Consider the following 11,746-nt stretch of genomic DNA (forward strand, 5'->3'; position numbering starts at 1 on the left):
GCACTGCCATGAGAGGTTTGGTAACAGTGTCGGCCGGCGGATCGGCGCTCGTATCGTATCAGAGGCCCCTCAATGGCCTGCCGGTACCGTCGGAGCAGCTTGTCGGTCCGTCCGTGTTGCGGTGAGCCAGGACATCCTTCATTGGTCTGCCCCGGCCGTTAGGAGGGCTCTGCCCGCCCCCCCCCCCCCCCCCCCCCCCCCCCCGGTTTGGCAGCCGTGCCTCCTGTGACCAGCCTCTGTCACCGGCAGGGCTCCTCCCGGCCCCCGGTCTGGCAGCCGTGCCTCCGGTGACCAGCCCCTGTCACTGGCAGGGCTCCTCCCGGTCCCCGGTCTGGCAGCCGTGCCTTCGGTGACCAGCCCGTGTCACCGGCAGGGCTCCTCCCGGTCCCCGGTCTGACAGCCGTGCCTCCGGTGACCACCCCGTCACCGGCAGGGCTCCTCCCGGTCCCCGGTCTGACAGCCGTGCCTCCTGTGACCAGCCCGTGTCACCGGCAGGGCTCCTCCCGGCCCCCGGTCTGACAGCCGTGCCTCCAGTGACCACCCCGTCACCGGCAGGGCTCCTCCCGGCCCCCGGTCTGACAGCCGTGCCTTCGGTGACCAGCCCGTGTCACCGGCAGGGCTCCTCCCGGTCCCCGGTCTGACAGCCGTGCCTCCAGTGACCACCCCGTCACCGGCAGGGCTCCTCCCGGCCCCCGGTCTGACAGCCGTGCCTTCGGTGACCAGCCCCTGTCACCGGCAGGGCTCCTCCCGGTCCCCGGTCTGGCAGCCGTGCCTTCGGTGACCAGCCCGTGTCACCGGCAGGGCTCCTCCCGGTCCCCGGTCTGACAGCCGTGCCTCCAGTGACCACCCCGTCACCGGCAGGGCTCCTCCCGGTCCCCGGTCTGACAGCCGTGCCTCCTGTGACCAGCCCGTGTCACCGGCAGGGCTCCTCCCGGTCCCCGGTCTGGCAGCCGTGCCTTCGGTGACCAGCCCCTGTCACCGGCAGGGCTCCTCCCGGCCCCCGGTCTGACAGCCGTGCCTTCGGTGACCAGCCCGTGTCACCGGCAGGGCTCCTCCCGGTCCCCGGTCTGACAGCCGTGCCTCCGGTGACCACCCCGTCACCGGCAGGGCTCCTCCCGGTCCCCGGTCTGGCAGCCGTGCCTTCGGTGACCAGCCCCCGTCACCGGCAGGGCTCCTCCCGGTCCCCGGTCTGACAGCCGTGCCTTCGGTGACCAGCCCCTGTCACTGGCAGGGCTCCTCCCGCCCCCCGGTCTGACAGCCGTGCCTTCGGTGACCAGCCCCTGTCACTGGCAGGGCTCCTCCCGCCCCCCGGTCTGGCAGCCGTGCCTTCGGTGACCAGCCCGTGTCACCGGCAGGGCTCCTCCCGGTCCCCGGTCTGACAGCCGTGCCTTCGGTGACCAGCCCCTGTCACTGGCAGGGCTCCTCCCGCCCCCCGGTCTGGCAGTCGCGTCGGCTGACCAGCACGGCCCGGGCAGCCGAGAGCTCGCTGGGGGACCTGCTCGTGTTCGTGCGCCACGTGGCCAGCACGGCCTCGGTGCGCCGCCGCATGACCTCGCACGCCTGGACCGGCCTGCTGCTGCGCATCTGTGGCCAGGTGGGTGGCGGCGCCCGCGTCCGACCCCATCAGCTGCTGTTGCGCCCCGCGCCGGCGTAGGCGGACGGAGCAGCGGCGACCACGCCCGTCACTCCGCTGCCCCCGAACACGCGGAGCTTGTGCTAGCCGGTCTTGAAAGGGTTTTGAAAGGTGGCTACTGTGCCTACGTCGGTGATGTGTGAGTTGAATGGGGACAGTCGGTGAATTGATCCTCATGTATCACATGGCTTAAGACCCCACTGCACTAAACGATTTGCGCTGTTTTACGACTTACATTATCTGGCTCTTTTTCCTCACACACCGCATCATTCTGAACTATCGCAACCCCGACCCCTTCCACGGCGGCCGCCCGCATTGCTGCGGCATTCACTACTCACCTCCCTTCGTAACCCTATGCCCATCAGAAGGTAATTGATGGCCCTAACCCAGGCCAAACCAGAAGACATCAGGCGTTGGATGTTATTGGTTGACTACGCTGTGTGACCTGTGTTATGTGTCCGGGATAGGTGCCCGAGCCTGGGACCCGGAGGATTCAGGCGCTGCGACCTCGGCTGTCACTGGCTGGTTATGCTGTGTGACAAGTGTTACGTGTCCGGGCCAGGTGCCCGAGCCTGGGACCCGGAGGATTCTGGCGCTGCGGCCTCGGCTGTCACTGGCTGGTTATGCTGTGTGACAAGTGTTACGTGTCCGGGCCAGGTGCCCGAGCCTGGGACCCGGAGGATTCAGGCGCTGCGGCCTCGGCTGTCACTGGCTGGTTATGCTGTGTGACAAGTGTTACGTGTCCGGGCCAGGTGCCCGAGCCTGGGACCCGGAGGATTCAGGCGCTGCGGCCTCGGCTGTCACTGGCTGGTTATGCTGTGTGACAAGTGTTACGTGTCCGGGCCAGGTGCCCGAGCCCGGGACCCGGAGGATTCAGGCGCTGCGGCCTCGGCTCCTGGCCCTGCAGCTGCTGGGCACTGTGCTGCCATCTCTCGACACAAAAGAGGACCGCGCCTACGCCGCACAGGTAATGGTCACATGATATGTGGATGTCTTAAGAGGCAGACGCTCACGTGGTCACATGCTCTGTGAACATACAGGATGTTTAAGGCGGATATTTCTTGCTTTATGATGACATCCGTTAGTTACTCGGTTTCCCGTGTTTAACGTATGTGGGTCTCATGTAATGTGATGTCGTTAAATATCGCTTCTAAAATAATGACACATGGCTATGAAATACCTATTTGATAGTGACCGTTGCAACCTCGGGAATCAACTTATATCGTTACGTCAGACCGTGTAACCACAAAAGAACATTTTGTTTAAAAAACCCTCCAGCGTGTTTGTATCAGACTCGTGCGGGGTTTGTATCGGCTATATTGGCCAGTCGGCCTGGTGTAGCCCACTGCGTTACCACCGCGACGACTGGCGCGTCGCCGCCGCGCCCCCGCCGTGGCCGGAACTGCCGCCCGCGCGCGAGCACGCCTGCCTGACGGCGCCGCCGCCCGCCCGCAGCTGGCGTCCGAGCTGTTCCACCAGCTGTCGGACAGCCTGTGGGTGATCCCGCGCGCCGTGGCGCGGCTGGTGGCCGCCCGCCGCGAGCGCGACCTCCGTCGCCGCCTGCTGCGGCTCAGCAGCCCAGGTCAGCTGACGGCCGCGGCGCCGCGGCGGCGAGGGGCCGGCCCTTGTCGGCTGGCCTCTGTGGGTCACGCTCATCCAGCGTCGCGTTTTATGTTGATGGAAACAATACCAGGCGACTCAGTCATGTCATTAATAGCCGTTCTATTTGGGCTGCCACTGAAACGTTTTGCTACGGCGTGATGTCCGTGCGGCATGGGCCGCCCTGCCGCGTGTGACCACGGTTACGTGCTCCGCCTGCTGCCGCACGTGCCGTGAGGGGTGCACACTGCGCGTGTTGGCCGTGTTCGACGGTCGGTCGGCTGACGCCGCCTGGCCGGCGCCGCAGAGTGGTCGGTGGAGGCGGACGCCGCCGAGAACAGCGTGCCGGTGCACGAGGCCGGCTTCGACTCGGACCGCTGCCTCTACTGCACCGTGGAGAACGGCCAGACGCTGGTGCACTCACAGGGCGGCAAGGGCTACGGGCTCGGCACGACCGGCATCAAGTCAGGTCAGGCCGGCGGGCAGGGCGGGGCAGGGCAGGGCAGGGCAGGGCAGGGCAGGGCAGGACAGGACAGGACAGGACAGGACAGGACAGGACAGGACAGGACAGGACAGGACAGGACAGGACAGGACAGGACAGGACAGGACGGGACGGGACGGGACGGGACGGGACGGGACGGGACGGGACTGGACAGGACAGGACAGTGCTGCCGGTCGGTGGCGCCGTCACCGGTGGCTCGTCAGCGCGCCGGCCGGCCGCCGGGAGGCCTCAGCCCGACCCCACTCCCCCCTCTCCCGCCACCAGGCTGCTACCAGTGGAAGTTCCTGATCGTGCGAGAGACCCGCGGCAACGAGGGCACGTGCGTGGGCGTGGCGCGCGTGCCCATCCGGGACTACAGTCACCGCACCACCAGCGACATGTGGCTATACCGGGCCTACAGGTGAGGCCTGGTCGCCGCTGCGGTGCACCGCCGTCCGCCGCCGGAGGTCCCGTCTCCGACACCGCCGGCGGGGAGTCGGCTGTATGGAGGGCGGTCGTGTCCCACGCGACTGCGGCCAGTGTGACAGGAGTGGGCTGGCGGGCTGAGGGCTTGAGATGCGTCGTCTGTGCCGCTGCGCGGGGGCGGAGAGACGTGCTGCAGGACCCTGCCTAGTCCGCGTTGCTAGTCTGTAGCTGCGCTGGCGACATGTCCGGCAGGGTATGGCAGTGTCCGCTGTGGTTACATTAATACCTGTCTGCCTGTTCCTCGGGGTGTAGTTACGCTCGCGGCGAAGTGTGTCGTTCCGCTTCTGCGCTCGCGGGGAGCGTATCTCTGGCCGGCCGTCGTCGTACTCACAGGCCCTCAGCAGCTGCGGGCGCGGGCCGACGACATTGTGCCGCCACTGGCGCCCTCACGCACGTGCTCCTTCCGGCAGCGGCAACGTCTACCACGGCGGCGAGCTGGCCTCCAGCCTGCCATCCTTCACGCAGGGCGACTACATCACCTGCGTGCTGGACATGGACAGCAGGTCACTCAGCTTCGGCAAGAACGGCGACGAGCCGCGCGTCGCGTTCGAGGACATCGACGCGGCCGAGCTGTTCCCCTGCGTCATGTTCTACAGCACCAACCCCGGCGAGAAGGTGGGGCCCGGCTGGCGTCGACGCCCGTCTCGGCTCTCAGTCGTACGCTGCTCGCCAGTGCGGGCCGCTGAGGCGGAGCGATGGGAAGGGGCCGCGAGCGGTGTGACCCGGGGTCTGGTGTCGTGCTGGTCGTCGTCGGGGATTTAGGGAATTGAGATGGTTGAATGCGTACGGCTGGTTCACGTGCGGGATATGGTTCGATAGTGCATTACGCCGTTGTCAATGAGTAGTTGAATACAACTTAATCCGGAGACGGCCGAGAACATCGAGCATGCGGCATTTGTGGGCTCTGTACGTCGTCGGTGCCCCTAAAACTACTACCGAACCGAACCGGCCCGCCCCTCTGATTCGGAACGCCAGCGGAGTGCCGCGCCCGCCGCCGCGGGCGCAGGCTGACGGCCGTCTCCGTGCGCTGAGCTCAGGTGAAGATGACGGACATGCAGCTGCGGGGCTCGCCCCGGGACCTGCTGGCCGGGGAGCCGCTGTGCGCGCCGGCCGCCGCCGTCCTGCTGGAGGCGCACGTGGCGCTCATCCGCACGCTGCACAGCACGCCCGCCTGGACGGAACACGTGAGCTCCCTGCACGGCCGCTGGACTGCGTGAGGGGTCGGAGCTCGGGCGGTCAGTGTGCGGCGCTGTTTTCGCAGTGAGCTGTGGGTCGTTGTACTGCCGGTGAGTCGGAGCTGGTGTTCTGCCGGTCGAGCCAGGCGACAGCGCTCTGTGACCGCGGAACACCAGCCTTCGGTTCCAGAGGCTGGGCCCGTGGTGTGACGGCCCTGGCTTTCCTCACCAGGTGAACAAATGCCTGCTGCGCCGACTCTCCCGGATCAAGGAGCTGATGCCTACAGCCGACAAGGATGGTGACAGCCCCGACACGGTACGCTTTGGCCGAAGAGAAGGCAGTGTGACGGTCTGGGGCCGAGTATCTGTGGCGGACACGCATCCGTGCAGCTGGCGGAAGCGTAATGTCTATCTGACGGGCTCAATTTTTAGCCTCCGATTTGGCTACCTCAGCCAGTGCATGCATTGCCTCCCTCCTAGTTGCTTGCTAAGCCTTCGTCTCCGCGGCAGGAAAGACGTGTACACCGACGTAGAGAGCGGCTGCCTTCACGCTGTATCACTGCCCCCGCTGAAACGGGCCGGCAGACCTTACACCCAGACAGTCCGCGCGACGTTGTGTGGCTGGGAGAAACGTAGTGGAGTGATCCCGGTTGTGGAATTCGAAAGTGCGGAGAGCACATGATCATGCTATGAGGGATTGTATCAAATCGTGTTGAGGGCGAGCGGTGCTGGCCATGCGCTGCCGGCGCAGGAGGCCGTGGCGGGCTCCGCCGATGGCCGCTTTCGTGAGGAGCCGGGCTTTGACGGAGCGCCGGTCTTCAGGCGGCGGAGACGTCGCCGAGCGGCGCCGAGGAGGCGCGCCACTCGCTCTCGTCCGAGTCGGAGCGGCGCCGGCCGGCCGAGGTCGGCATGATGCCCATCGAGGAGGAGGCGGCCGAGGCCGACCCCGAGGCTGGCGCGGCCGATGGCGAGGATGAGCCGGCGGTCGGCGGACCGCGCCGCACTCTGGTCCGCCGCCTCTGCAGGGAGGTGAGACCCGCCAGAGTCCGGTCCGCCACCTCTGCAAGGAGGTGAGACGCACCAGAGTCCGGTCCGCCGCCTCTGTAGGGAGGTGATACCCGCCAGAGTCCGGTCCGCCGCCTCTTGTAGGGAGGTGAGACGCACCAGAGTCCGGTCTGCCACCTCTACATGGAGGTGAGACCCGCCAGAGTCCGGTCCGCCACCTCTGCAAGGAGGTGAGACGCACCAGCGGCTTGGAGGGTGGGCTCGCCGCCTGAAGGGCACGTTAATCTGGACGGGCCTGGGCTACTGGCCTAGCTGGCCTAGACGTGCCTGGTAGCTGGCTGAAACAGGCAGAGTTGGTCATTATCGTGTGCGGCATACGCAATTGTGTGTCCATACGTTTCTCAAATGTTGCAGCACAAATGCTCCTCGCTGCATGTTTTTTTTTCTCGTGTTTCGATGAAGACGTCCACAAAAATATCCGTCCATGATTCGCCAGAGCTGCTTCATTCGTCACCACGTTTGGTCCTTGCATACCCCTGCTCAGCCCAGACCCGGCCATGGCCGACGGGCCGGTGTGGGGGCCGCGCACCGGCGCTCCTCTCCGCCGCTGACCTCCGGCGCCGCCCGACCCAGGTGCTGCCGGCGCTGGCCGTCATGGCAGGCGTGGACCGGGGCCTGCGCGTGGGCGGCGTCTGCCTGCACCGCTCCTCCGCGCGGCGGGCCGTGCTGCTCGGCATGCTGAAGCAGGGCGTGTCGTCGGTCCGACTGCAGTGGGAGGACGGCGAGGCCACCGTCAGGTCAGCGGGCTGCGGCGCTTCAGGGCATGGCCTGCGGCTAGGTCAGGCCACGGCTCAGTGGCCAAGTTACTCAGTGGCCGGTGGTCAAGTCGTGGCGTGGTGGTTAGTCCACAGCGAGGGGGCTGGCCGGCGCACAGTGCCGGTCAGGTCTGTTCCCGTCCGGTTATCAGGTGGGGTCGAGAGATGATGATCAGGTCGTGTCACGGCACGAGGCCGGGTCACGTGGCGTCGCCGTAGGGTACTGAGGTCCGGCCTGGTTACCGTTATGATGGTGTGGGCTCAGGACCCGACGAACTCTGGCTGCTTAAGCACGATCCGATCTGATTTCGCAGGACCACTGGGTTTGCTGTGATGGGTACATGTTTTTACGATCCTGTGTAGGTGGCCCGATATCGTGTTGTGATGACACTACTCCCATGACATTGTACTCGTACTTGCTGGCATGGATCTGTGAGGCCTGTCATGTCTGTTCCTCGGAGCCCCAGCCCATGTCTCTTACGGCTCCTGTCTGTGAGAGCCATGTCTTTTGCGACTGCTGTCTGTCAGATAACTATGTCTCGTGCGGCTCCTGTCTGTCTGAGTAGTATGTCTCTTACGGCTGCTGTCTGTTAGAGCTATGTCTCATGCGGCTCCTGTACATCAGATTACTATGTCTCTTGTGGCCGTTGTCTGTCAGATAACTATGGCTCGTGCGGCTCCTGTCTGTCAGATTATTTTGCATATCACGACCGTCGTGTGCTAAGAACTTGGACCTCTATGCCACGGCCAGGGTCTGGTAAAGCTGGACTGATCTGGCGGTCCGTCTGTCCAAGCCAGTTACACCTGTCATGTCCACCACGCCCTCACCAGAGCGGTGTCCACACGTCACACCCGTCACGTTCCAATCAGAGCCGGTCCGTCTGTCCGTCCGTCACGTCCCAATCAGAGCCGGCCTGTCTGTCCGTCCGTCACGTCTCCACCAGAATCTGTCGTGCCGCCGTGTCTTTCTGAGCCGCCGGGCCGCCGTGTCTCTCGGAGCCGCCGGGCCGCCGTGTCCCTGAGTCGCCAGTCTGCCGTGTCTCTCTGAGCCTCCGGTCTGCCGTATCTCTCTGAGCCGCCGGGCTGCCGTGTCTCTCTGAGCCGCCAGTCGGCCTCTGACAGTCGCCGTGCCGCTGTGTCTCTGAGCCGCCGGGCCGCCGTGTCTCTCTGAGCTGCCGGGCCGCCGCGTCTCTGAGCCACCGGGCCGCCGCGTCTCTGAGCCGCCGGGCTGCCGTGTCTCTCTGAGCCGCCAGTCGGCCTCTGACAGTCGCCGTGCCGCTGTGTCTCTGAGCCGCCGGGCCGCCGTGTCTCTCTGAGCTGCCGGGCCGCCGCGTCTCTGAGCCGCCGGGCCGCCGCGTCTCTGAGGCGCCAGTCGGCCTCTGACAGTCTCCGTGCCGCCGTGTCTCTGAGCCGCCGGTCCGCCGTGTCTCTCTGAGCTGCCGGTCCGCCGTGTCTCTGAGCCGCCGGTCCGCCGTGTCTCTCTGAGCTGCCGGTCTGCCGTGTCTCTGAGCCGCCGGTCCGCCTCTGACGGTCTCCGTGCCGCCGCCAGTGACGCGGCAGTCAGCAGCCTGCAGCCGTGCGAGCCGCCGCCGTTCGTCGTCTCCAGACTAGGCGCCCTGTCGGCTGGCGTCATCCGCCAGCTGTCCCGGCTCTCCGGCATCACCGACGAGGTGCCGGCCGGACCGGGGACCGGCGGCGGTGTGGGCTGGCGCGGTGCAGATACCTGGCCATTATGGCCTGATGCTGGCAGCCATCGAAATGGCGCGGAAACTCGTGTATATTGTGGGCTTTGGTCACCTGGAAGGAAGCGGTAGGCGTGCATGGCAAGAAATGAAGCGCGGTGCCATTTTGGGTTTTAGTCAAACCAGATCATTGCTCTGCGAACGGACGGTGTATTCATGCGAAGTTTTTAGTTCTCCCGTCCTTACAGCTCGTTCCTCACTAGCGACGCAGGTAGGCGCGACGACTCGCCGCCTCTTGGGCGAAGCACCTGCTGCCGGGCGGCGGCGCGTGCGGCCGTCTGACACCTCCCGCCGCCGCGCAGGTGGACCTGATGACTGCGGCGGCCGGTGAGGCGGAGCGACCGACGCCGGACGTCAGCCCGCCGGCCCGGCCCGTCACCCAGTGCCGCAGCGCCGGCCCGTCGCGCGCCGAGGCCGGCCCGCCCGACGACGCCGGCCGCCAGCCGGTGCGGCAGTCGCACAGCCTCGTCACCATGGAGGCGCTCACCGACGAGCTCGTGGCCAACATTATGGGCGAGGTGGGCGCGGCGGCGGCGGTGGCCCGGCGCCGGCCTGTCGTGGACACCGCGTGGAGCGCTAGCTACGGGAACGTCAAGTGCCTATTCAGTGCGGTTGTACACGGCAGCGGCGTTAGTCAACGACCGCGCTCACGCTCTCAGCCTGGCTGTGTGTGGCGCCAGCTGCCGCGGGCTCCCGAGAGCGGCTGTGCTCGCGGCCGCACTGACTTCGCTCGTCTCTGTCGGCTCGTCAGGTGACGGGCCGCGGCGCCGGCCGTCTGGAGGCGGGTCCGGCGCAGGAGCCGGAGCCGGCCTCGGCCGCCGCCCTCCAGCTGGCCAGCGAGGAGCTGATGGTGCGCGGCGCGCTGCTGCAGGTGGGTCCAGCGGCAGCCGGCGAGCGGCGGTCGCCGGGGCTCAGCGCGGGCAGTGGTCAGAAACGCCCCGCGGCCCGCGATCTCAGCCTGGATCGAGGGCTCGAGTTGAGGTGCTGGGGGCACGACACGCCGAGTGGCGTCCGAGCGGCGCGCTCTCGTGCTGGATCGGGGGCTTGAGTTGAGGTGCTGGGGGCATGGCCCGCCGAGTGGCGTCCGAGTGGCGCGCTCTCGTGCCGGCACGCCCGCTGGGCCAGTACTGTTCGCAGGGACGCCGGCTGCAGCCACGGCTAGCAGTCAGGCGCTGGATTAGGGCGGCCTCCGGGGACCCGACCCGTCCCCAGTTCCACCGGAGTCTCGGGCGGGCTGAGGGGCGTGCCACCGTATGGGATGGTGCTCAGAGTGTTGGTTCGGGCTGTCAGCTCTTAACCTCCTTTTTGCAATTTCGCGTGGCGTCTTCATAACCAGTGGCTTATGAACCCCGTGACGACTCGCGTTCTGGAGCGCTCGATGACTGCGCGTGCCGTGCGGCCAGACGTCGGCTCTGAAGGCGCTGTCGGTGCTGCTGGGGGAGGCGTCGGTGGCCGACCTGCTGTACCCGGCCGCTGGCCCGGGCCCCGCTCACAAGGAGAAGGAGCCGGCCGACGAGGCGGCCGAGGAGACGGCCGACGAGCTGCGCGCCGAGCTGCGCCGTGCCGTAACACACATGGTGTCGGCCGCCATCAAGTCCAGCCCCATCAGACGGTGAGTTACGTCATCAGGCCCAGCCCCATCAGACTCTGAGTGACGTCATCAAGTCCAGCCCCATCAGACGGTGAGTGACGCCATCAGGCTCAGCCCCATCAGACGGTGGGTGACGCCATCAGGCCAAGCCACATCAGACTGTGAGTGACGCCGTGTTACGGCGCTGGCCGCCATTGAAGCACATCGGGGACACGTCCGAGCCAAGCCCAGCCGAGTGTGATACCATCAAGTCGTATCAGTTCCATCAGAGTGGGTAACATCAGGCCTGGGCACGACGGATGGTGTGCTGCCCAGCCGCGCGTCAGGTAGCGTGGCACTGTCACTCACTGCCACTGTCACTGTCACTGGGCGTCTCAACAGACGCCTGGTGTCGGACGTGGTCCTGACCTGAACTGCCCTCAGCCTGGTGGCGGCCGCCGAGCTGGAGCGGGCGCTGATGGTGCTGACTTGACCTGACCTGACCTGACCTCAGCCCGGTGTCGGCCGTCGAGCTGGAGTGAGCGCTGATGGTTCCGACTTAACCTGACCTGACCTGACCTGACCTGACCTGACCTGCCCTCAGCCTGGTGTTGGCCGCCGAGCTGGAGCGAGCGCTGATGGTTCCGACTTGACCTGACCTGACCTGACCTGGCCTGGTATCGGCCGCCGAGCTGGAGCGAGCGCTGATGGTGCTGGCTCGACCTGACCTGACCTGCCGTCAGCCTGGTGTCGGCCGCCGAGCTGGAGCGGGCGCTGATGGTGCTGCACTCGGCGCACCTGCGGCACCTGGCGGAGAACGGCTGCCGGGTGCGGCAGACGGAGAGCCAGATCGCCGCCCTGCTCAGCGCCCGGCCTGCCAGCCGGTACTCGGTGCTGCGGGTAAGGCCGCCGGGTCAGGGCCACACGGGATTACGGTGGACACCGCGCGGTGTGCAGCTGGGTCCCCGGCGCCTCGGCGGACACCTCCAGCCAGGGGACCACACGGTGCGAGTGTACACCGCGTACTCAAAGAGTGGAGGAAATCCCGTGTTTGTTGACATGGTCAGCCGCCGGTGTTTCGGTCTGCTATATGTCGATCTCTCCGTGACCGAGCATAATGACGTCCGCAGGATGACACGGTCCTGTCGTGTCCCAGCGTCGGGTGGTCTCACTGCTGGTGGGTGGGATGGCCCAGCCGTGGCGCCTGCCGCCCCGCCTGAAGTTGGGGCTTCAGGGGTGC

The 11,746-nt window shown here is 66.6% G+C and overlaps 1 protein-coding gene across 1 annotated transcript in view; it reads left to right on the top strand.

Annotated features, from left to right (window-relative positions):
- The window catches only part of LOC119105626 (putative E3 ubiquitin-protein ligase HERC1), a 59,836-nt gene that overhangs the window by 22,120 nt on the left and 25,970 nt on the right, over positions 1-11,746 (top strand). Inside the window, exons 36-50 of the mRNA XM_037229084.1 lie at positions 1,418-1,594; positions 2,481-2,600; positions 3,089-3,215; positions 3,540-3,701; positions 3,999-4,134; positions 4,610-4,814; positions 5,237-5,383; positions 5,607-5,690; positions 6,197-6,313; positions 7,013-7,176; positions 8,744-8,864; positions 9,239-9,271; positions 9,380-9,454; positions 9,766-9,807; positions 11,344-11,419. Coding sequence (XP_037084979.1) covers positions 1,418-1,594; positions 2,481-2,600; positions 3,089-3,215; positions 3,540-3,701; positions 3,999-4,134; positions 4,610-4,814; positions 5,237-5,383; positions 5,607-5,690; positions 6,197-6,313; positions 7,013-7,176; positions 8,744-8,864; positions 9,239-9,271; positions 9,380-9,454; positions 9,766-9,807; positions 11,344-11,419 — 1,786 coding nt within the window. The remainder of the gene's footprint in view (positions 1-1,417; positions 1,595-2,480; positions 2,601-3,088; positions 3,216-3,539; positions 3,702-3,998; positions 4,135-4,609; positions 4,815-5,236; positions 5,384-5,606; positions 5,691-6,196; positions 6,314-7,012; positions 7,177-8,743; positions 8,865-9,238; positions 9,272-9,379; positions 9,455-9,765; positions 9,808-11,343; positions 11,420-11,746) is intronic.

The sequence above is a fragment of the Pollicipes pollicipes genome, unplaced genomic scaffold, assembly GCF_011947565.3.
Source record: "Pollicipes pollicipes isolate AB1234 unplaced genomic scaffold, Ppol_2.1 Scaffold_6138;HRSCAF=7277_pilon_pilon_pilon, whole genome shotgun sequence".
NCBI lineage: Eukaryota > Metazoa > Arthropoda > Thecostraca > Pollicipedomorpha > Pollicipedidae > Pollicipes > Pollicipes pollicipes.